This window comes from Myotis myotis, unplaced genomic scaffold (assembly GCF_014108235.1).
Source record: "Myotis myotis isolate mMyoMyo1 unplaced genomic scaffold, mMyoMyo1.p scaffold_m19_p_18, whole genome shotgun sequence".
NCBI classification, from domain to species: Eukaryota; Metazoa; Chordata; class Mammalia; order Chiroptera; family Vespertilionidae; genus Myotis; species Myotis myotis.
The window spans coordinates 28,781,122-28,805,979 of record NW_023416322.1 but is presented as its reverse complement, the minus strand read 5'-3'; the positions used below and the strand labels follow the sequence as shown (position 1 = coordinate 28,805,979).

General features: G+C 52.9%; 1 protein-coding gene across 3 annotated transcripts; it reads left to right on the top strand.

Annotated features, from left to right (window-relative positions):
• The first annotated feature begins 604 nt into the window (after window positions 1–604).
• On the top strand, window positions 605–23,358 carry TDRD10 (tudor domain containing 10). 3 transcript variants are annotated; one of them, XM_036344947.1, is made up of 13 exons: window positions 605–1,219; window positions 1,332–1,360; window positions 1,684–1,760; window positions 2,593–2,651; window positions 8,776–8,846; window positions 9,888–10,044; window positions 18,437–18,479; window positions 18,984–19,074; window positions 19,832–19,979; window positions 20,239–20,384; window positions 20,657–20,811; window positions 22,629–22,699; window positions 22,906–23,358. In XM_036344947.1, coding segments are annotated over exons 2-13 (1,053 nt in total). In that variant the 5' UTR covers window positions 605–1,219; window positions 1,332–1,358; the 3' UTR covers window positions 22,939–23,358. The 3 variants fall into 3 exon arrangements, with proteins under 3 accessions (XP_036200840.1, XP_036200838.1, XP_036200837.1); XM_036344945.1 differs by having other exon boundaries at window positions 605–1,228; XM_036344944.1 differs by having other exon boundaries at window positions 605–1,360.
• Window positions 23,359–24,858: the final 1,500 nt, after the last annotated feature.

The window sequence follows — 24,858 nt, the reverse complement described above, 5'->3', positions numbered from 1 at the left end:
CAGGGCTGGGTAATCTATTTTAAAGTCGGCTCCTTAGCAACCTTAATTCCCTCGGCAACCTTAATTCCCCCTCGGCATGAAACTAACATGTGCATAGGTGTGATATTGTGATTTTTAATAGGAAATATGTCGCTTGGCCAGCGTGGCTCAGTGGTTGAGCATTGACCTCTGAACCAGAAGGCCACGGTTTGATTCCGGTGGGGGCACCTGCCTCATTGCGGGCTCGATCCCTGGTGTGGGGCATGCAGGAGGTGGTCTCTCATCGTTGATGTTTCGTTCTCTTTTTCCTTCTCCCTTTCTCTCTGAAATCAATACAAATATATATTTTTTAAAAAAGACATACGCATTTGGGCTTTGTCCAGTTCCTGACACAGAGCTTCTAAACCAGTGATGGCGAACCTATGACACGCGTGTCAGAGGTGACACGCGAACTCATTTTTTTGGTTGATTTTTCTTTGTTAAATAGCATTTAAATATATATAAAATAAATATCAAAAATATAAGTCTTTGTTTTATGGTTGCAAATATCAAAACATTTCTATATGTGACACAGCACCAGAGTTAAGTTAGGGTTTTTCAAAATGCATTGTTCTAAATCCTTTGGAATTGCCTAAGTGAGGAGAGCAATGAAGGTATCTTCTGTTATGTGAATGGGGTGACTTTGGAAAGCCCCTGAGGAAGGGGGCTGGTTGGCAGGGGACCCACCCAGATGATTAGAGGGGTGCAGTTTTCCCTTCGTTCACCCCTCTTTCTGCCCCTCCTCTGAGGAGGGGAAAAAAGGCTGGAGGTTGAACCAGTTGCCAGTGCCCAGGATATAGTCAGTCTTGCCTGTGTAATGAGGCCCATAGGAACCCAAAGGACAGGGTGCGGAGGGCTTCTGGGCTGGTGAGCAAGGGGCGGCTTGGGGAGAGCGGCTGGCCTGGAGGGCCTGCAAGCTCTGCACCCGTTCCCCGTACCTTGCCTTATGCATCTCTCCCACCTGGCTGCGCAAATCTGTGAGCCGCCCTAGCAAACGGATCGAACCCAAGGAGGAGGTCTCGGGAACCTCCGGTCAGAAGCACAGCTGATAACCATAGCCCGTCGCCTACGGACTCTCCCGCTCCTTCCAGGCAGATGGTGTTAGCGTTGAGTAGCGGAGGTGGACGCCAGCTGACGTCCGGAGCGTTGCTTGGTGGTGTGGAGACCCCACATTGGAATTGGTGACTGGAATCCTGCATAGGTGCTGGGGGTTGGTACGCGGACCCCCTGGGGGCGGCCACAGCACCTGCTGGGTAGCTAAGTGCTGGTGGAGGTCCTGGCACGCCTCTGACCGCGGCTGCTTGGCTTTGCAGGAGATCCTGTTGGGAAGAAGCTGCAGCATGTAAGTCACTTCCTTTTGTGACAAACAAGCCTCCTTCCTCAGAGCCTTCTCTTCCTCTCTTCCTGCTCGCGGTGCCCGGAGCTCAGGGGTCACCCCCAGCATTTCTTGCCTGTTGATTAGCAATGACAAAGGTCCGGTGGAGGGCTTCCTGGTTTGGAACCTGAGTCGGGGCGGGGTGGGGGGGAGGGGGAGAGAGAAACCCTCTGTCAGAAAGGGGGTGGGGTGGGGGGCTGGGGGGCTGGGGCAGGGCCCTGCTGCCGATGCCCCCAGACTTTTGTTGGCGTTCGGCCTGGGAGGTGAGACACTGAGACCTGTTTTGACAGGTTCTGGGGCAGCCGTGACCGACCCGCAGCGGAACCGTTGGGGAAGAAGGGGGTGATGGAGGAGCAGAAGCCTCTCCGTGAGTTAGCCTGGGGGCTCGGTTGGTGCTGGGACCCTCCGTCTGTCCGTGGACCTTACTTCATCTCCTCGGTTTCTGTTCCTGCGTGAACTTGGGGCCCTCCTAGATCCTGCCCTTGCCCCCGTCAGCCACCACCTTCCCGTGTACGTGGCTGCTGCGTCCCCCCGGTGCTGCCGTGGCCCAGGCCCCGTCACCGTTGCGTTTGCTGCTGCTGACTCCGTGCTTCTCTTTAACGCCGACCTTCTTCCACTTCACCCTCCCCTGTCTGCAGAGCGGTCTTTCTAAAACCCAGCTATGATGTCACCTCTCTGGTGAAAACCTTCTCCTCCTCCCAGCCAGCGGATTTCCCCATGTGGCCTGGCCTCCTCCCTCACGTTCACCCTCACGCACGCGCTGCGAGCTGTTCCCAACCACATGCAGCTGCCCCCAGGCGCCAGGCCTTTTCATAGCTCCCGGCCTCTGCTCGTGCTGGTCCCTCTGCCCGGATTCCTTTCCCCCCACCCCTGCTTCACGTTAACTCTGAAACGCAACCCCCTGGACCCAGACACCCCATAACATCTCATTGAAAGCACTGGCTTCCAGGGATGCTGGTGACTCCGTCCCCCACAGAGCGAGCCAGCTGCCCCCTTGAAGGCAGTGGTGTCCGCGGCCAGCACTTACCCCCGGCCTCTTAGCACTGGCTGCGGTGTAGCCAATCACTGCTCCCGAGGGGAGGGATGCTTGGGGGGGGGGGGGTTTCACATGGAAGAAAATGTGTCACTGATCACATGCCTCCCCTCCTTTGTACCTTCTCACCTGACACCTGCCGTCTTCATGCTGTTTTCCTTCTTAGGATTCAAGAAGAGGGAGACCGAGGTGTATGTTGGCAACCTTCCTCCGGACATCTCTGAGGTATTCTCCCTTCCGCTGCTTCTCCTTTGCGGGCTCCCCCACGTGACGTTAATCGGCCAGCGGCTGAGCGTCACCAGCTTTAACGACGTTTTAGAGCGATGAGTGTGCACGCAGTCACAGGTGGGGACTGGGCTGACCAGCTCCTCCCCGTTTGCCTTGGACTTTCCCGGTTGTGGCCTCTTGTGTGGTTTGTCCCCACTCCTCCCATGTGAACCGGGACGGCCGGTCACCCCACTCTGCTCTGGGTGGGCGGAGGGCTGCAGCGAGGCGGCTTGTTTTCAGGGAGGGGTCTCATTAGTTCAGGTGCCCGTCCTTCGGGCACGGGGAGCAGTCGGGTCTCAGCCAAAACCTGCACCCAGTTCACTTGGGAACGGACCCGTGGAGTCGGTGGCTGTGACACTTAGAATGTTAGCACGAGGATTTTTGAACCCAAGGGGTCTCACTGTCTAATTGGGGAGGCCGAGTGAACAAACCTGAAATAATTATAGAATCACACAAGTATTTAAAATTTGTAATAAGTGCATCTGAAGTTCAGAGGGAAGGAAAATGGAAGCGAAATCTCCTGAATTGAAGCATCCCCTGACTTTCTGGGGGAGCATCTACTGTATGCAAAATAACGTGCTTGAAGTTGAGCAAGCACACTAGAGACAAAGCCGAGTCTTGACCCTCAAGGAGCTCAGAGGTGGGAGGTTGAGAGAGAGCATCTTTGTGGGGCCCCTGCTGCAAGCTAAACATTTTCAGAAACTCCCTGTTCTCCGCGCCCCCTTGCCAGTCAGTGAAACTCCGTCCTCTCTGCCCAGGCTGTATTTTATTCCTTTCACACCACTTACTATATTTTAATTACCAGGCACGCGCCAGGAAATAGGCTAAATGCTTCATTCGTGTGGTTTTGTTACGTTCGTGTAATAACTCTGGGTGGTGGGTGTTCCCTTCACCCTGGAGGTGAGGCTGCCAAGTTCTGTGAGAGGTCCAAGTGCACAGACTAGTGAGGTCAGCCAAGAGCTGAATCCATATCTCGTTGCCCCCAAGTACCAAACCACATAATCGATAAGACATGTAAATAACTCGCCCATAATAAAAGCGGATCTATTATGGGTGTTTTTTTTTTTTTTAATCTGACAAAGAGAGAAGAAGATGATATTGGAACACAGAACGGAGTCATTTAGGTTGACCCAATAAATGAAATCATATTCAATCAGAGGGGTCGGTGGGGGATTCTTGGCGCCTGATTCCCCTTCCTCTTCTTGGCGGGCTGGCAGAACCTGCTACCGGGCAGCAGCAGGGGACAGGAGCCCCTGCAGGCAGGTCCTGCGGTGGTCGGGGGTCGGGGGAGGCAAGGTGCTGAGAGGCAAGGCCTGGTGAAGGCAGCCTTCAAAATAGAAACCCTCTTAATGCTTGAAGGCAGAACTCTCCGAGGATTTCTGTCGCTCCTCTCCGAATCACCAGTGCACCCTGTTTTGGAGTACAGCCTACTTCAAAGCCAGCACCTGGCCTTTGGCCCCCGTCCCTTCCACAGGAAACAGCCAGCCTCTCCCACAGACCTGTGGACGCAGCCCAGCCTCCTAGCAAAGACTTCAGCTCACGGAGTCGGATTCTAGAAAGAAAGTCCTAAATGTCCTGTTGAGAACTGTGACTTGACTCTCCTTGCAAATCAACAGATTAGTCTCATGGCTGTTGGTAGAAGATGCAAGTTGTGGGTCAGAGATGCAGGAGGATTTGTTACTCATCACAATTAGTAGCCAGCATCTTTTTTCATTGTATTAACATTTTAAAAAACTGAAATATAAATCACATTCCATTTCAGCGGCTTTTAGTATACGCACAAGGTTGTGCCAACATCTGAATTCAAGAACCTTTTCATTTTCTCCCAAATAAATCCCATACCCATTACCCTCCCTCTTCCTCCCGGTCCCTGGAAACCATGAATTACTTCCTGTCTCTGTGGAGTTGCCTGTCTGGACATCTCATAGAAGTGAAATCATGCAACGTGTGGCCTGTCGTGGTTTCCTTCACGCTGCATGCTTCCGGGTCCATCCACGTTCCAGCACATCTCAGCCCTTCACTCCTTTTTATGACCGAATGATATTTTATTGCGTGGATATACCACAGTGTGTTTATCAACTCATCATTCAGTGACATTTGGGTTGTTTCCACCTTTTGGCTGTTATGCATAATGCTGCTCTGAACATGGGTGTACAAGCTTTTGTGTGAGCATATGTTTCATTTCTCTTGGGTATGTATACCTAGGAGTGGCATTACTGGCTCACATGATAGCTCTATGGTTAACTTTTTGAGGACCTACCAAACTGTTTTCCAAAACAGTTGTTCCATTTTATAGTGGCACCAGCAATGCATGAGCATTCCAATTTCTCCACTTTCTCGCCAAAAGCTGTCTTTTTTACTATAGCCATCTAGTGGCTGTGAGGTGGTATCTCATTGTGGTTTTGATTTCCTTAAGTTAGTGGTTCTCAACCTTCCTCATGCCGCGACCCCTTTATTACAGTTCCTCACGTTGTGGTGACCCCCAACCATAAAATTATTTTCGTTGCTACTTCATAACTGTAATGTTGCTACTGTTATGAATCGTCATGTAAATATCTGATATGCAGGATTATTTTCATTGTTACAGATTGAACATAATTAAAGCATAGTGATTAATCACAAAAACAGTATGTAATGATATATGTGTTTTCTGATGGTCTTAGGCAACCCCTGTGAAAGGGTCGTTCGACCCCCAAAGGGGTCGCGACCCACAGGTTGGCGACCCACAGGTTGAGAACCGCTGCCTTAAGTAATGAGCATCTGCTTAAGTAATGGCCAATATGTTTATTGGCCATTTGTATGTCTTTTGTTACAGTATATTGTTATAATTGTTCTATTATAGTAGTATATGTTAATCTTTTCTAAAAATATATATTTTTATTGATTTCAGAGAGGGAGAGAGAGAGAGAAACATTAATGATGAGAGAGAATCATTGATCAGCTGCCCCCTGCATGTATCCTACTGGGAATTGAGCCTGCAACCCAGGCATATGCCCCAGCTGGGAATTGAATTGTGACCTCCTGGTTCCTAGGTAGGCACTCGACCATTCAGCCATGCCAACCGGGCTATATGTTAATCTCTTATTATGCTTAGTTATAGATTAGACTTTATTATAGGTACTAGAGGCCCGGTGCACGAAATTCGTGCACTGGGCGGGGGAGGTTTCCCCAGTCTGGCCTGTGCCCTCTCATAGTGCGGGAGCCCTACGATCGATCTCCCCAAAGAGGTAGGCCCAGCCCACTCACCCAGGGCTCCTCGATGGATTGCTCCAAAGAGGTAGGCTGGAGCGGGGGGTCCCGCCTCCGCACTGTACACGCAGCGTCAAGTCCCCCCCCACCCGAGTACCTCACCGCACACGCAGCCTCCTGGTGATGGGTTGTTACGGCGTGAGGGCATCACGGCGTGAGGGCATGGTGACCACATAGGCTTTTATCAGTGTAGATGTGTATATAGGAAAAAACAGTATAGTATATAGGGCTTGGTCCTGCCTGCAGTTTCAGGCATCCACTGGGGGTCTTGGAATATACATCCGTGGGTAAGGGGGGACAACTACCGTATAAGGGGCAGAAGGAAAGTCATAGTTAGGGCATGTCTTCAGAGTTCAGGCGTCCCTAATGACAGCTGTTAACAGTAACAGCGTTTGCTGATGGGCTGGCCTCACTGAGAGCATTGGTTGAAGTCCCAATGGATGGAAAGATGTTGGCAGGGTTTTGTATTTTGCCTTTGTGTGTGTGGTGGTGGTGGTGGTGGTGGTTTTTCTCTCCTCTCACCCTCAAGCACATTTTCTGAAAAGTAGTTACTTCCTGTATCTGCTCGATACCATTGAACAGTAATTTTTGACCTTGGCTGCACATTAAAACCATCTGGGGAGCTTTTAAAAAATATTGATGCTTTAATCTCAACCCCAAAGAAAAGTAACTGTCCAGCAGAATCTCATTTGCAGTCAGCACTGAGAACCATTGCTAGGGAGCAGGGCTTGGCGGACTTTCTCCGCAAAGAGTCAGACAGTAAATATTTTATGCTTTGCAGATCATGTACCTCTGTCGCAAATACTCTACCCTGGGGTAGTAGCCTGAAAGCAGCCTAGACAATAAGTAAACGAACGTGTGTGGCTGTGTTCCAATAAAACTTTATTGAGAAAAAGGTGGTAGGTTGGATTTGGCTTGAGGATGTGGTTTCCTGACACCTGCTATAGAAGATACAAAAATATGAAGTAGTTTCCTACTTTACTTTAATAATGGTAAAACCTAAAAAGAAGACAGCTGAGGTTTTGCAGAGAATGAAAAGAATGTAGGGTTTGAAGTTAGAGCCCCTGGGTTCGAATCCTGACTCTACATTGGCTGTGTAGTCTTAGGGAAGTCACTTAGCCTCTCTGATCCTTATTGTATGCTTCTGAGAATGAGGACAATAATAATGTGTACTTTACAGGGTAATTTTATAGAAATATTTTTTTAATTGATTTTTTTACAGAGAGGAGGGGAGAGGAATAGAGAGTTAGAAACATCGATGAGAGAGAAACATTGATCAGCTGCCTCCTGCATACTCCCCACTGGGGATGTGCCCGCAACCAAGGTACATGCCCTTGACTGGAATCGAACCCGGGACCCTTGAGTCTGCAGGCTGACGCTCTATCCACTGAGCCAAACCGGTCAGGGCATAATTTTAAAGATCAAATGGAATAAGGTTGGTGAAAGTGCCTTATAAACTGAAAATGCTAAGCACATATTGCTTGTCCTGACAAATTGCATGTTGCTCAGCATCTTGTAGATTCATGTGTAATAAACATTAAATATTTAAAAGTAAAAGCAAATTAGAAAATTTGAATTTAAATGTAATATAAACATGAAGACTGAGAAAAATGAGTTATACATAATGTATGTCTAATTTCCTCACCCAACAAAGTGACTTTAGATGGGTAAAAGCTGCTTTTAAAAGAAGATTGTATAAATGTCACACATTTTTTCCAAAATAGAATTTCCTAGGTAAAAAATGTTTTTTTTTATTATGGTGTGTGTGCTGGGAGGGAAGCAGGAAGGAGGCTGTGAGGAGACGTGAAAGTAGGATTCGAGCGGAGGCCTGCAGGCACGCTTCCCGGTGGGCAGTGGGAGACATCGGGGACCGTAAAGAAAGCCTTTCGTCCTGGCTGGTGTGCTCAGTGGTTAGAGTGTTGGCCTGTGCACCGTGGATTCAATTCTCAGTCAAGGGCATGCACCTGGGTCACGCGTTTGATCCTGCCCCGTGTGCGGGAGGCAGTTATCCATGTGACGCTCTCACATAGATGTTTCTCCCTCCCTCCCTCCCTCCTTTCCACTCCCTCGTGGTGAGGACTAACAAAACAAACAAAAAAGCAAAATTAAAAAAAAAAAAAAAGCATTTTTAGCCGGGCAGGAGCCAGACTGCGGCGGTTAGGAGGGAGCGGGCAGAGAGGACACAGGCGTTAGGAGGAGATGGTGCGGCAGGAAAGAGGAAAAGTAGGGTGTAGCTCAGAAGGCCAGCAGGGCCCTGGAGAGGTCGCTCACAGAAAGGGGGTGGTGTGTGTGTGGAATGAGGGGCCCCAGCTAGCCCAGTGGAAGGAGGAGCCACTGGGAAGGAGGCAGCCGGAGGGCAGAGGAGGAGGAAGGGCTGAGAGCAGGTGGGGAGAAATGCCCAGAGAGGGGGAAGGTGACCGGAGCCCTGGGCGCAGCGGAGGAAAGGGGGCGGGAGACTTGCAAAGAAGGTGCGTGAGCAGCTTGGGGGGAGGCTGAGGGGGGACAAAAGCCCTGGCCCTCAGCACGCTGCCTGCCCTCCCCTGGCCTGCACCTCTCTTCCTCAGACTCCACTCTGCCCCGGGGTCTGTTCGCTTGACTGTCTTGTCTGTAGCCCCGCTGGGCCGATGAGCTTCATTTGGGGGCAGGACCTGTCTTTCTTGCCTCTGTATCTGCATCGCTCAGCACAAACCCGGCACACAGGGTACATCAGAGGCTTTCCATGAAGTATGTGTTCCACTGGTTACAGATTGGCTGGTTGGGGGTCTGAAACCTGGAGAACCAGTTGTAACGTTTGTCTCTGGGTCTCTCTCTCTTGCAAACCCCGCCTTTGTAGGAGGAAATTCGGTACCTGCTGAAGGACTTCAACCCTCTCCGTGTCCATAGGGTCCAGAGTGGCTACAGATGGTAAGGACTGCACTTCCTGTGTTTTCCTTGGGAAGCGACTCCTTTCCTTTTGGTCCGTTCTGCTGATGCACGGACATTGCAGACCGGCCGCTGAGCTCCCAGGCCCACACCCACTGGGACTTGGCCCAGTGACATCTGGAAGCCCCCCTGGACGTGTCTTGCCCACACAGCCTTGGTCTAGGAGTCCAGAGGCCTGGGTTTATTTTTTGTAACATCCTTGCTCTGTTTTATGACTTGAGGTAGATGACCAAACCATCCTTAGCCTCGGTTGCCCCTGGAAACTGGGCCTACTCATCTTTCCCCTTTCTTATTTCCAGGGCAGTAAGAGTGCTTTGACCTTTGGGGGGCGTAGTAGGAAAGAAACCCCAGCCCTATGCAGCCAGATGGTGTTTAGTGGCAGAGTCAACGCACACACGTCTTATTTTTAAAAAAAATATGTTTTATTGATTTTTTACAGAGAAGAAGGGAGAGGGATAGAGAGTTAGAAACATCGATGAGAGAGAAACACCGATCAGCTGCCTCCTGCACACTCCCCACTGGGGATGTGCCCACAACCAAGGTACATGCCCTTGACCGGAATTGAACTCGGGACTCTTCAGTCCACAGGCCGACGCTCCCAGCCGTGGGCAAACTACGGCCCGCGGGCCGGATCCGGCCCGTTTGAAATGAATAAAACTATTGAAAAAAAAGACCGTACCCTTCTATGTAATGATGTTTACTTTGAATTTATATTAGTTCCCACAAACACTCCATCCATGCTTTTGTTCCGGCCCTCCGGTCCAGTTTAAGAACCCATTGTGGCCCTCGAGTCAAAAAGTTTGCCCACCCCTGCCCTAGCCACTGAGCCAAACTGGTCAGGGCACGCACACATGTCCCCTGATCCCTGCTGCTCAGCCCAGCCCAGCCCAAGCCTGGGCCTCAGTGACTTGTTTGTGTGTCTGCAGCGCCCCCCTCTGGCTGGAAGGGGCGGAGAGCACCCGCGTTGGGGCTTGGCTGCCTCCTGCAGCTCTGGCCTCTGGCTCCCTGTGTCCTTCCTCGCAGCTTCGCGTTTGTGGACCTGGGCTCCGCGCACAGAGTGGCGCTGGCCATCCAGGAGCTGAACGGGAAGCCCTTCCACAGTCGGAAACTGTACGTGAACTCCAGCAGACGCTCTCCCAAGAGGCCGCCTGACGGGGCCCAGAGGCCCCAGGAGCTGCAGGTACTTGTTCCAGGCTCTCCATGCCCTGGGGGCTGGTGCTTCCTCATCAGGGGGCTGTGGATGAAATCAGGGAAACTTTTTGTTGTTGTTGTTGTTAATCCTCCACCTAAGGATATTTTTTTCCCATTGATTTTTAGAGAATGGGCGGGAGCCAGGGAGAGAGAGAGAGAGAGAGAGAGAGAGAGAGAGAAACATCAGTGTGAGAGAGGGGGGCCTGGGAATCAAGCCTGAAATGGAGGTACATGCCCTTGACCATAATCGAACCTGAGACCCTTGAGTCTGGGCCGACGCCCTAACCACTGAGCAAACTTTAAAAATAGACACTCTCAATTTGTTGTGTGTTTCTGATCAGTTTCCAGAATCCTGAAATGGTTGTCTTTGTTTTTGTGTTGTGTTTTTAATCCTCCCTGTAGGATATATTTTTATGATTTTAGAGAGAAGAAAGGGGAGAGGGAGGGAGGAAGGAAGGAAAGGAGGAAGAGATAGATAGAAAGAAAGAAAGAAACATCAATCAGTTGCCTCCCAACGAGGGCTTGAACTCACAACCTAGGTATGTGCCCTGACTGGGAATTGAACCCAGGACAATACTCCAACCAAATGAGCCACTCAGCCAGGGCCTGAAATGGTTGTTTTTCACAATTGCGTCAAGTTTTATGCTTTTTGGGGAGAGGATTTATCAGTTGGAATATTTTGTAGTAAAATTGTTTTCAAGAGGAGAAAAGGTGCAATTGGAGAGTCAGCTTCAATAGTGCAACATACACATCCAGGAATAGTTCAGGTCAGCATGAGGGAGAAAGGGTCAAGGGACATCAGCTCTCTCAGGAGTGAAGGATATGAGTTTCCAGAGTGAGAACCACCAATGAGTGCCCAGGATAAGTGACGGGAAAATAAAAACGGACACCAAGGCACATTATAGAAATATTTTAGAATTCTGGGATAAAGCTTCCGAATGAGAATCTACATGGAAGGGTATGGAATTGTGTGGTGTCACTGAATTCTGCAGGAAGATGATGTCCAACCACAAATCCATTCTCTCTTAAAAAAAAGAAAAAAAGAAATGTAGAATCTCAGAAATATATCCCTCATGTACCTGTTCTCCGAAAGCTACAGAGGGATGTGCGCCAATAAAATGAAGCCGTAAGCTAAACAACCAGGTGATCTAGGAGATCCAGCCCAGGAGAGGGGTCTGAGACTTCCGAGATGATGGCAAAGGGGTAGAAGAGTTGTGCAGCAGCCAGTCAGGACAGAGCAGGATGGTGTGAGACTGCAGGATAACAGTTGCATGAAGAAGAATGGAAAATTGAGTGGGGAGGTATGATAAAGAGCTATTGGTGGGTGGGAAAACTGAGCCAGAAATTTAAGAAAATCCAAGTAGTAAATGGAGGGAGGAAAAAGCAGTTAATTCCTGGGGCAAAGATTGTGTAAGAATGAAAGCAATCAATCATAATACATAACTTAATTCATCTGTGATTGATGTTTACATCTCTCTATATAAAAGCCTAATATGCTAATTGTCCCTCCAACCCTTCAACTATTCGATCAGTCGCTGTGACATGCACTGACCACCAGGGGGCAGATGCTCTGACCGGTAGGTTAGCTTGCTGTTGGGGTCCAGCCAATCGGGACTGGGTGAGATGGACTGGACATGCTCTGGAGCCCTCTCACGGTCCCTTTCCAGCCAGGGTGGGGTCCCAGATTGCGAGAGGGCACAGGCCAGGGCAAGGGACCCCACCGGTGCATAAATCCGAAGGGTTCCGGGTTCGATTCTGGTCAAGGGCACGTACGTCGGTTGCAGGCTCAATCCCTGGCTCTGGTAGGGGCAGGTACAGGAGGCAGCCAATCACTGTCTGTCTCTCACATCGATATTTCTCTCTGTCTCTCCCCATTTCTCTAAAAATAATGGAAAAATATCCTTGGGTGAGGAATAAAAAAAAAAGAGAGTTTGGGCAGGGAGCAAGGTAACCAGAATTAACCAATTTACATTAAAACACCAACTTAATTGAAGTATTAAGTATATTCTTGAAGTATGGCTTCATAAAGTTTGATGAATTTTGACATATTTAATGTCAGCAGATGATCGTTGGTGCCAATTCAAATACCAGCAGGAATGCACACTTTGGGGCGCAGTGAAGAAGGAAACTTGAGTGTAAACAGCTCCGCATTAGTGCAGCGTGGCCGCTGCGGTGCAAACAGCTCCACTGTGCTGCAGGGTGGCAGTGAGGCTGCCCGAGCCAGGTGGTCCCGGACCAGGCCTCTCCAGCTGGGCAGCTCCACGCTGCCATGGCCCGCCCTGCGGTGTCTGCCCCAGTCTGTCCCACTCCGGCCGCCACGCTCTGCAGGTCGGCGCCACGCTGCCCTCTCTGAACCATCTTCAGCCAGTAAACCCAGTTTTCAGTCTTAGGTGGAAAATGGGCACCCCCAGAGCCAGAGGGGAGCTGGCTTATAGCCAGAAGTCCCCACCCCTCATCCCTGATGGGTCAGAATAGAACTGCCCTGATTGGTTGGAGCTGTGCAGCTCCCATTGGATGGGGAAAGCCTCAGTCCTATTGGTCGAAATAGGACTCCAAGAACTTTTAAGGGCTGGCTCAGAGGCCAGAAGCACCATGCAGGCAGGCCCTTCAGTGGGCATGGGCAGTTCAGCCCAGAGCCTTCTCTGGGAAGTGCTGTTTGCATGGGAGGCCTCTGTGCAGAAATGGCTGCAAGGCTCTGTTATTTTTTTAAGACCAAGTAGCCACCAGGAGCCCTTCTTAGTCCTCAGGGTTTACAGCATGAAGCCACATAACCACGACCACAACCCAATTGAGAACATTTTAGTCACCCACCAGGTTCTCCTGTGTTTTCCCAATCAGCAGTCCCCCTCGCATCCCTGGCAACACCGATCTGCTTTCTGTCGCGTCAGATGAGCGTTGTCTAGAGTTCTGTGTCCATGGAATCCTGCTGTATGTGCATCTCTGTGTCTGGCTGCTTCCACTCAGCGGAATGTCAAAGAGGTTCCCCCGTGTGGTTGCACCATCAGCAGTTCTCTTTTCATTGCTCAGTGGTATTCTGTGGCATGGACGGGTCACTGTTTGTCCAGCCGTTCACCGGGGTTTAAGTTTTAAAGGGGCCCTGTAGAATAGCTTCCAGGGACCAGAGTGGAAGCAGGAAGACCTGTCACAGGTGCCCCAGGTAAGAATGAAAGTGTCTTGTCACGCCCGCCCCAGTGCTGTTCTGCAAACACGCCCAGCTCATGCCCACCTTGGCCTTGGACCCGCCGCCTCCAGCCCACGGGCTCTTTCCCAGGTGTCTACGGGGCTGGCTTTGTCACTTCATTCAGGTCCTGTGTAGCTGTCACCCCACCTCCCCCCCCACACCCTTCATCCCTGCCCCCTCGCCTGTGCTTCTGCATTGCCCTTGTGGCCCCTGGTGGTGGGTATACCTGTCTGTACACTTACTGTCTGCTGCCTCCATCCAAGTGTGAGCACTTACTGGCAGTGTTTGGACTGTACACATTTTATAAATATTTGTGGGGCGACTGAACGTGGGCTTCCTGAGAACGGGGTCTGCGTCATTCGCCTTTGTCGCTCAGAGCCTGGCACATAGTGGAAGCACAGAGTGCATAACCTGGGGGAGAGGAAAGCTGTTGAGGGTTAACACTGTAAATGTCACATTCCCACCAAGATGTGCCCTTCCGGTGGCCCTTGTGCGGTTCCCTAGGTAGGGTGAGAGGCCTTCAAAGCCCATGGCCCCGAGTGACCAGCAGCAGTCGACCCAGAGGCCGCGGGCAGGGATGCTGCCACTGCTCCGGGTGAGGCCTGCACCCCTGCTGAGCAGTGGACCGAGGGCTTCTCCCTGGTGTGTGTCTGGCAGGGATGGGGAACCTTGTTTCCGCCAAAGGGCCATTTGGATATTTACCGTGTAGCATCATTCTCGGGCCACACAAAATTATCAGCTTAGAAATCAGCCTGCTCTATTCGGCCACACACTTAATGAACTCCTCATGCCTTGGCAGGGCCAGACCGAATGATTTTGCGGGCCTTATGGTGTGTGTGTGGGGCGGGCCCATGGGTCCACATGGCCAATCGTTCCCCACCCCTAGTGTAGGGGAGCCAGTGGACCCCCCACCCACCCCAGTGCTTTCTGGCTACTGACCTCTGTGTGCCCTGTGTCTTCTCTCCCACTGCTCAGACTCGCCGGCATCGTTCTGGAGTCTGCTGCCCCTTAGGACACTTGGCCAGCTGGTAGCAGTGCCCAGAACCAAGTGAAGCGCCTGTGACAAAGCTGGTGATTGCTCTGGGCATGAGGGTCCCTGTGCTCGTAGCAGCGATGGAACTTAATTTAAACCGTCCAGTTTGGCAGAGATTGAGATGCTGCCCGCTCTCGGTCACTCCCGGGGGGCCACCTTTGTGACACACACACCCTGGCATCTGAGGCTTGTTTCTGGGCGACATGCTACGGTGGCTGGATGATAATGACATGTTTTCCTCTGAAACTTAATTTCACAAACTGTCAAAAAAGGCTTGTTATATTTATCTCTGAAATCATTAGGGAGTAATAATTAGACAAGAATGGTTTAACATGTTTACATATTGATGATGATTTTTAGCTTGAAGCCGCCGCTGAGAATTGGTTCTCAGGATTGGTACTCGGGGCTGTCTTAAGAGATTTTAAATAAACAGTCACCTGTGCTTGGCTTGGGGGGCAGGTGTTTGCACGGTCACCTTGTCTTGCTGCAGGTGCACAGGTGGGGCCGAAGGTTTCCCATGCAGATCGGACTGGTCTCCGTGGCTGACGGGGAGTGAGCCGCTGCGGCGGGCTCGTTCTGCAGGCTCCTTGCGAAGGGCGTTGCTGTGCGAACTCAGTCACAGCAGCCGGTGCTGTTTCTCTCCCGTCCTGCAGATGAGGAGCAAGTCGCTAGCCCGCAGTGAAGGGGCCCTGTCAGTTCTGGAACCAGGAGTGGATTGCTCTGGGCGTGAGGGTCCCTGTGCTTGTAGCAATGATGGAACTTAATTTAAGCCGTCCGGTTTGGCAGAGATTGAGGTGCTGCCCCGCTCTCTGTCGCCCCCGGGGGCGGCCTTTGTGACACGCACACCCTGGCGCCTGAGGCTTGTTTCTGGGCGACGTGCACCTGTGACCATAGTCTCATCCCGCCCCTGTCTGTTCAGCACCTTCTTCACGTCGCGTCCTGAACCAACACGAGCCCGTGTGCATCTTCACATCCGTGCAGATGTGACTCGTGGAGGAGAAGAGGAGGCCGAGGCTGAGAGAGTTAAAGCTTGCCCCAGGAGTTCATAACTTCTCCTTCCTTCCTTTCTCCCTCTCTCCCGCCCTCCCGCTCTCTCACTCTCCCCTTTCCTCCTCCTCGTATCCCTTCCATTAATCCAGCCATCCGCCCCATCCACCCGTTCACCCAACATCTGTTTACCGAGAGCTTAATAGGCACTGGGGAGCGTGCTAGGCCCCGGGCTACCTCCGTGTAATTGTCAGAAGACAAATGTGATTCTTATTCTCATGATATTTATGTTCCAGTGGGAAGAGACCTACAATAACCAATAAATAAGAAAATGCCGGCCCTACGCACTAATTGAAATAAGCTGATGTGATGAATGTGAGGGGCCTCACTTCTTTACATGGTTTTTTAGGGGGGGCCTCTTTTGTGAGGAAGTGACGTCTCACCTGAGATCTGAATGGACAAATCAGAGCCCATCCTGCAAAGACAGGAAGAATACTTAATTTCAAGCCACAATACCTGCAAAGGCCCCGGGGTGTGATGCGGCGGGAGGAGGGGCAGTGGGCAGAGGGGAGCCCAGTGGGAAGGAGGCTCCTAGCGTGGCATCCTTGAGGAGCCCAAGAGGCTGGGTTTTACTTTCAAGCACAATGGGAAGATGCTGGAAGGATTTAATCGGGGGAGTCATGTGAACTGAATTTTTGTTGGTGAAAGATCGTATCTGCTGGGTGGCGACTGGATTCTGGGGCCAGGGTGGCAGCAGGAACTCTGTGGACACTGTTGCGATGGTCCTGGGACGAGGTGGCAGTAGCTTGTATCCCGGCGGCAGATACACACAGGGAGGAGTCCGTGGGTTCCGGTGTGTTTTGGAAGAAGAGGTGGCTTGGCTTGCTGATGAGTTTGATGTAGGGAAGCCAGGGAGAGAGATGAACTTGGCCTGAGCCACTGGGTAGATATGATGTAATTTGTGAGGTCGAGAGAGCTGGGGCGAAGCGGCTTGTGCAGGGTCTGGTTTAGGCCTGCCGAGTTCGTGTACCTCTTAGTTGTCCGGTGGAGTAGACCTCTCTATATTTGAGTTGAATTCCAGAGAGCGATTAAGGCTGGAGGTCTGATTTTGTGTTTGTTAATCTGTTGATTCCCAAAACCACAGAACTGGAGAGGACCTTGGAGAGAAGGTAGATGGAAGAGAGAACCAATTCCTGGGCTTGGCCGGCATTGACTGGGTCGGCTCCCTTCAGGGGCCAGCCAGTCAGCCTGGCCAGCGTGGCTCAGTGGTTGAGCGTTGACCTATAAACCAGGAGGTCACAGTTCGAGTCCCAGTCAGGGCACATGCCTGGGTTGTGGGCTTGATCCCCAGTGTGGGGCGTGCAGGAGGCAGCCAATCAATGATTCTCTCTCATCATTGATGCTTCTATCCCTCTCCCCCTCTCCCTTCCTCTCTGAAACCAATTAAAATATATTAGAGGGCCAGCCAGTGAAAGATAAGGAAGACCGACGTGTGCAATGTCAAGGAAGGCCAGGGGAGCAGTGTTTCTAGAAAGTGGGGGGCCGGGGGGGGCGGTGTGGAATACCGCCAGTGAGCTCAGCGCGGAGAACATGAGGATGCAGCAGCTCCAGGTCATGCTGACCCTGTGCGAGCGGTTTCAAGGCGGCCTCATTGGACTGTGCTGCAGGGAGGTGTCAGGTGGGGAAGCAGACAGGAGACAGCCCTGCCAGCGACGGAGCAGGGGAAGCTGGCAGCTAGGGGGGAGTGCGGTCAAGCCAGGGTCTCAAACATGGGTAACAGGGCACGTTCCTGGTGGGAGGCGTCCACAGGAGAGGGAGAGCCATGGGGGAGGAAGAGGGCACGCCCTCAGGGCTGCTGTCCTTGAGAAGGCGAGACGGTGCGAGACCCAGAGTGTTAGGGCAGGTACCTGGTGGCCACAGTGCGAGACCCAGAGTGTTAGGGCAGGTACCTGGTGGCCACAGTGCGAGACCCAGAGTGTTAGGGCAGGTACCTGGTGGCCACAGTGCGAGACCCAGAGTGTTAGGGCAGGTACCTGGTGGCCACAGTGCGAGACCCAGAGTGTTAGGGCAGGTACCTGGTGGCCACAGTGCGAGACCCAGAGTGTTAGGGCAGGTACCTGGTGGCCACAGTGCGAGACCCAGAGTGTTAGGGCAGGTACCTGGTGGCCACAGTAGAGACCCAGAGTGTTAGGGCAGGTACCTGGTGGCCACAGTGCGAGACCCAGAGTGTTAGGGCAGGTACCTGGTGGCCACAGTGCGAGACCCAGAGTGTTAGGGCAGGTACCTGGTGGCCACAGTGCGAGACCCAGAGTGTTAGGGCAGGTACCTGGTGGCCACAGTGCGAGACCCAGAGTGTTAGGGCAGGTACCTGGTGGCCACAGTGCGAGACCCAGAGTGTTAGGGCAGGTACCTGGTGGCCGGGGCAGCAGGAGGGATGGCGGAGAGGGTGGGCTAGGGGCTTGCATGGAGAAAGGGGGGGAATCTCCCGTCCCACTGCTTCCAGTTTTCACCTGGTAAAGAGGCAGGTTCGTCGGTGGGGTGGGGAGTGGGGTGGGTCTGAAGAGGCGTGAAGTCGTCCGTTTGGCGAAGCGGAAAGGAAGCTTACGAGGGGCTGAGGTGGGACTGTAGTGTGTGTCCAGGAGAGAACGGGCCACAGCGGTCAGTGGCCAGAGCAGGGGAGCAGCAGGGCGGGCAGAGTCATGGCTCTAAGCAGGGGTGAGTGTTTTCCCGGCGAGGACAGTGGAGAGGGGAGCCAGCGTGGGTTGGGGGCTGCAGGGCTGTAGGGAGGCGCAGGGCACCCAGACCTTTCTGTCTCCACGGAGCCCGGCTTCCAGTGTAACCATTCCCACCTCTCCTCCGCCCCCCGCCCCCCCGCCCCCAGAAGAAGGTCCAGCAGGGACCCCCCCAGGCTCCGCGTCTGGCCTTTGGGACTGTGAGTCCTGCGGGAGCCCCCCTGCAGCCGCCTGCCCCCCCTCCCCTGTTTCTGAGCGTCTTCTCCTGGTTGGCTCAGGGTCCAAGCGAGAAAGAGCGTGAATGAGTGGGTGTCAGACTCAGCGGACGCCGGCGGCGGTGCAGGGGCTGTGACACTTTGCCTCCAAGTCCACTTGGAGCGACTCAACGTACAGATCGATAGAGTAACTGCTGCCGCGCCTGAGCGGTGCCCTGTCTCCTTCTCCCTAGGTGTCGCAGAGGCCTTCCGGTCGAGGATTTGCCGAAATCGCTGGTGAGATCCTGTGTCCCCAGGACGTGTCTTCGCAACGCCTGACTCAGTTCTCCCAGCCCCCCTTTCAGCTCTGCCCGCCATGGGCCTCTCCGTGGGGGAAATAGCCTGTTTATTCCTCCGGGATGCTCTCCTGATTAATGACTGTCAGGCAGCACACCCTCCCCACCCAGCTGAAGATATAGGGCAGCGGTTCTCAACCTGTGGGTCGCGAGCAATGACAATACATCCTGCGTATCAGATATTTACATGACGATTCATAACAGTAGCAATATGACAGTTATGAAGTACCAACGAAAATAATTTTATGGTTGGGGGTCACAACATGAGGAACTGTATTAAAGGGTCGCGGCATTAGGAAGGTTGAGAACCGCTGGACTAGAGGCTGAGGCGTGGGAGGACGCGGCCGAGTGGCCCATCCTGTCCTACCTCTGAGGGTGGGGCCAGGGCGTCTTGGGGGGCAGGGGCAGCTCTGGTGCCTCCAAGACTCAGTCTCCTGCTCTCCAGCTTATCTCCAGCTCACCCCCAAAGCTCCCGGTGACCCCCGAGAGACAGCGAGACCGAGGACGCCCTTATTTGCAGTCCCCATGGAAATGAGGTCAGTGGAGGGGCACAGGGCCCACCAGAGCAAGCGGGCGCCTGCACACAGCATTCCGTCCCTAGAGGGTGGTAGGGGTGGTCCCCGTGCAGGAGTTAAGTTCTCAGGAGCTCCGGCACCAGACCCACAGGGACCTACGAAAATCCGTGTCCGTTTTGGGACAGTGAAGGCCTGTGACTGTCCCCCACCCCGGGTCCCATGAGGCCATCATGCCCACCACATCGTCTGCTTTAACAGTGGACACCTTTCGTAGTGTCAGAGATGCCGGGATCATCTCGGGCGGGAACATGCTGTAGGAGGAGCGATTTGTGTGTTTTTCCACGGCAGCAGGTCTGCCTTGCTGGCCACACGGGTGCCTTCGGGGATGGAGTTAGTGGGTGGGAGGCGGGAGTTGGGCAGGAAGTAGACACAGGAGAAGCGATTTGGGGATTGAAAACGTGTCCTGGGTTTTGGACAGTCCACCCCTTGCTTCAGGTCGTCTGCCCAGTGAGGGCCGACCTGTCTGTGGGAGCCTGGGTGTGTGTTTGTTTTCCTCCAGGACCCGCCCCTTCCCAATCTCCCCCTTCCCCTCTCCCTCCCCCTCCCCCCTCCCCCTGCCCTGGTGCTGCCTTCGTTCTGCGTTATGTACTCACCCCTCCCTGGAGGGGTGGACCTGACCCAGGGTGACCCTCCTGCCTGGCCCTGCCCCGCATCCTCCAGGACCAGGTTGGTCACCTTGTTCACTCGCTCACCCCGTGTCCCACGGCTCTTCCCCCAGAGGCTCCTTCCTGGTGCCGCTCCTGAGGGAATGCTTCCGCGACCTGGGCTGGCTGGCCACCGTCTGCCACACGGGCGGGGACGTGGGGCTGCTGGTGACCAGCATTGTCCCTCGGACCCCGTTCTTCTGGGCCATGCATGTCACGGAGGTATGGGCTTGTCGGGGGCCCGAGTGGGCTCGGCGCCTCCTCGCAGGGCCTTCCCGGGGCGGGTGTGGTGATGGGCCGGCCAGCGGCGGCGTCCGGACGAGTGCGTTCCAACCCCCGGGTCCCGAGTCTTCCTCTCTCCCGCCTGGACCTTGGTTCCCTGGGGGCCGATCAGTGGTGCTGGCCTAGCAGGGGACGTCTGCAGAGCCAGGTGTGGGACGTGCTGCAGGCAGTGAGGCCCGTGCATGGGTGCCACCTGCAGACTCTGCACCAGAACATGCAGGCGCTCTTCAGCACCCTGGCCGAGGCGGAGGAGCAGCAGCCCTACCTGCAGGACGCAGCCGTGCAGCGCGGGGCCCGCTGCCTGGCCGAGTACCACCTGGGCACGTACGGCCGGGCCTGGAACAGGTATGTGCCCGGCAGGGGTGGACGGCCTAAGGCTGGACAGTGTGAGAGAGGCCGGCGGACAGACACTCCTTCCCTTCTCCCTCCTCGGGACTCTGGTTCCTTTCTTGCTGCTTCCTCTCCGAGATCTGTGACTGTGATCACTTCTCTGCCCGAGGAAGGGGAGAACGAGGGAAACTCTGCTCCGTTAGCCTTGACCTCTGAGCCTCTTGGTGAAGGACCGCCGTGCATGCCGCCAGGGGGAACAGCCCTCCGTTCCTCCCTCCCCTGGCCAGGTGCTGGGTAGTGGACAGGGTGGATTCCTGGGCTGTGGTCTTGTTCGTCGACTTTGGCCAGTCGGCCACCGTCCCGGTGCAGTGTCTGCGCAGCCTGGATAGTGATGACTTCTGGACCATCCCCCCTCTGGCTCAGCCTTTCATGCTGAGGAAAGGTAAGATGCCCTCCGACCCCCCCCCCCCCCAGGCTCAGGGATGGGAGATGCTGTGTCTGCCCCCAGGACCTCGGGGGGAGGGTGTGGGGGCAGCCAAGGCCCTCAGGGTCCCCTTAAGCCTCTAGTCATTTGATCTTTCCCCAGTTTTGGCATCTGCCTCTTGCAGAGCTGCCTCTTGGGTATTAGTTTTCACACCTGGGTTCCAGGGGCCCCAGCAGGTGCTGTCCAAAGGCTTAGCTCTCGGGGTGCAGGGAGGGAGGGCAGGCTTCTCACCCCTGCTTCTGCCAGCGCTGCTCTGTCTAAAGCGGTGGTTCTCAACCTTCCTAATGCCGTGACCCTTTAATACAGTTCCTCATGTTGTGGTGACCCCCAATTTCATTGTTACAAATTGAACATAATTAAAGCATAGTGATTAATCACAAAGACAATATGTAATTATATATGTGTTTTCCGATGGTCTGAGGCGACCCCTGTGAAAGGGTCATTCGACCCCCAAAGGGGTCGCGACCCACAGGTTAAGAACCGCTGGTCTAAAGGAACAGCACGTCAACAGAAGGCCCGAGTCCAGTGCCCTCCAACTAACCATTTGTTTTCAGATTCTAGTTTTCTTCTGTAACAGAATCCTTTCCCAATGAAATCTTAAGCAAAACCCAATGTACATAAAACCGGTGAAAGCAGAGCGACTCTGTGAAAGGATGAAAGAATGCTTTGGGGGATCAGGAGAAGCAGAGGTGAAGACAGACAGACAGACAGACACACTCACTCCCCAAGTGTAGGCCCAGGCCCCCTCACCCCTGGTAGGCTGAGGGGAATGGTGCCTAGTGATCAGGAGCACCACCCACAGGTCATCTTGGGTAATTGCCCAGCCTGGGGGGAACAGGCTGAAGGGGACTGCGTGGGTGTTAGGGGCCAGAGTGCCCAGCCCAGACATGGGCTGTGCTGAGCTCCCTCCTGGACTTGGAGATGGCCCGAGAGGTCAGGCAAGTGGTGGACAGTCCTCCCCGGATGGATGGGGAAAGCAAAGCTCCAAAAGGTGAAAGAAACTTCCTCACCTCTCACAGCAAGAAAGGGGCATGGCCGGGGGTGGAAGTGAGGTCCGGCTTTAACATGGTCAGTCTCATGCGCAGACAGTCCCAGATTCGGAGGTTGGCAGGACAGCAGGAGCTGACATTTTGACCAGCGGCCTGCGCTGCCTCGTTCCAGCATGTAAACATGCTCATGGTGAGAGCATCTGCTTCTGACCTCTATCCCTCTAGCCCAGATGCTCAGAGCAGAGAGGATGAAGTTTCTGTCCCCAGAATTTCCCATTAGAGAATGTGAAATCCGCCCAGCTGACATGGCTCAGTGGTTGAGCTTTGGCCTGTGAACCAGGAGGTCACAATTTGATTTCCGGTTGGGGCATATAACAGGGTGCAGGCTTGATCCCCAGTGTGGGGTGTGCAGGAGGCAGCCAATCAATGATTCTCTCTCTCTCCCCCCTTTCATCTCTGAAATTTAAATATATATATATATATATATATATATATATATATATATATATGGAGAGAGAATGTAAAATCCCAGGTTCATGTAATTATTCCAGTAACAGTAATAATGTCCCCTCCTTTTATATATCCCTGGTGCACCCTCCTCCTCCCCCCACCCTCCCCTTGCCAGCTTTATCTCGTTTTATCCTGCAGCAGGGAGGTAGCCCTAACTAGCAGAGACTTGTAGGAGCTGCTCTGCATTTCCCGAGGCCCTGCCTCCCACTTCCCTCCCTTGCTCCTCCTGCCTGACCCAGTGCCACCAGGGTTTTGTTGTTGTGTTTTGTTTCGCAGGCATTTTGAGTTCATATCAGCGGACCCATCACATCCTCAAAGGGAGAATCACCGGCGCTTTGAACTTGGAGGTAACTGCCCCGGTATCTCACTCAGCCCTGCTCCCTCTCCTCCCACCCCAGGTCTCAGCTGCGGGCCAGTGCCAAGGCCTGGATTGTGGATTTATCTGGCATTCCCTTAGAGGCTTAGACAAAATAACCTGAAGTTACCCAAGGGGTCGGGTAGACTGGCTGCCGTGGTCCTTCCTTCCCACTGAGACTTTCTCTTTTTCTTGCAGCCACAAATCCTGAAGTTTGAAGAGTTAAGATGATGTGGCTAGCATCAGCTCTCTCCCTTATATATTCTTCGTGCCCCCTCCCCTTGCCTGCCCTGACCTGTGTCCCCCTTCCACTCGCAAGGCCACACTGGTGCCCAGGATTGATTTGCATTTGCCTTTACCCTCAGCTCCTCTCAGAAAAGTCTCAAATTTGTCATGTGTCTTCAGTTCCCCACTCAGTATGGACATTTGAACCAAACCTAGGAAGCTTACATGGGAAGCTTCAGGTGGCCATGTATTTCTTTTTTTTGTGCCCCCAGAGCACGATATAAATTGCTCTAACAGATTCTGGAGATTCTGGAGAATGGAAGGGCCCACTGCTTTATTTTCCTGGGATTCCATTGTAGAACCAGGTGGGGAACATTTAACCAGTGAGCCATCCCCACGGAGAATAAATGTTGGCACGGTTCACGGTTTGGGTGATTGATTCCTGTCTGGCCACCCCTCCCCAGCTCTGCCCTCCCCTCCCCACGGCAGTGAGGTGAGCTGTCTCAGGCTCTTACTCGGCTCTGGCTGCGGACTCTGGGCTGGGCAGACCCTGCCTGGGATGGAGATTCATTCACACTTGAGGTGCAGGATACTGACCTCAAAGAGCTGTTTCACTTCTTGTCTTAGAAGGAAATTGATTCACGATATGGCTTTGATTCTCCCATGATTTGTAACGCCATGAGAACCCTAAACTTAAGGTCATAAAGGGAATATTAGGTTTGACAAGAAAAGTGGGGGGTTCTCTGAGAGTTGCTGTACAACTCACAGGAGCTGGTGCCTCCCTTATGGCAGGGGAACAGGGACCCCATTATTTCTTTAAAAAAATTGATTAGAGCCAAACTATTTAAATAACTTTATTTGTTTCATCCTTTGGTAGATGAGAAAAATACATTACAAAATACATTATACAGAGGACAGCTCACAGTACACGTTACTAAAAACACAATCTACATGTCAGCCAGGGCTGGTGATCAGTTCAGAAGAAAGCCACAAAGGCCTTGAAAATCAGATTTTCGCTCTATGGAATAAGTTTGCCCCTAAGGTCCCCACTTTATCTAAACTTTAGCACCCCATATCAGGTGGGTGTGGGTAGAGTTAGAGCAGCATTGAGGGGGACTGTTGAACTCTCCATCCACCTGAAGCAGCAAGACATTAATCCCTTAAAAGAAAATGGGGGGAAATGACCAATGTTAAAGCATTACAGAACTGACATCCTATAGGCACCCAGGCAGCGCTCTCAATTCTGGGCTAAGACTAGCATCGCCACTGAGCCATCCCTGGCTTCTGTTATTGCGGTCATCACCTAGTCTGCAGGCATAGTCTGTCCCTCAGAGCCTGTCTCAACCCCAACGCAAGCTCACTGACGGGAGGCAGGCAGCACGCGTCAGACCTCATACCCTTCCTTTTAAACAGCATGTACAGACAACACAGCACTGACGGTTCTAGCCCCGCAGACTTCCTACCTCACTCTCCCCGCCCCAGCAGTTCCCAGAGCCTGGGGTGGGGACACAGGTGTACACAACAGCCCCCTTAAAGCTCACCTTCCCAGAGGACGCATCTTATGGAAGTGGCTTGAAAAGAATCCACAATTTTTCAAGCCAAACAATCTCAGAGCTATACCTGTTTTCTCTTATGAGACCAAGGGAAGTGAGAGAGAGGAGGGTGAGCAAAGAAGCTAGCCAGAAGCCATTTCCCGGGAGGGAGGGATCGGCGAACACCGGAGTTGTGGCATACAGAGCATACTGCTGAGACCGGAGGCTGAGTACACAGGAGACTGCCTCCATCACCACTCAATTCATTTAAAAGCAATTCCATGAAACAGCAGCCTGGTAAGCCTCCTTTCCCATTTCCTTGTTCTTAGAAATTTGAAAACATCTGCAAGTAGAAGAGAAAAGTAGTCCTAAGAATTAAAGTTGTCATTCCAGC

What these genes read in the sequence shown, in the direction of transcription:
- TDRD10 (XM_036344947.1), top strand. An exon ending in TTCCTCCGGACATCTCTGAG is followed by an intron (nt 2,652 to 8,775) that starts GTATTCTCCCTT and finishes CCGCCTTTGTAG; the next exon opens with GAGGAAATTCGGTACCTGCT. An exon ending in CCGGCGCTTTGAACTTGGAG is followed by an intron (nt 22,700 to 22,905) that starts GTAACTGCCCCG and finishes TTTTTCTTGCAG; the next exon opens with CCACAAATCCTGAAGTTTGA.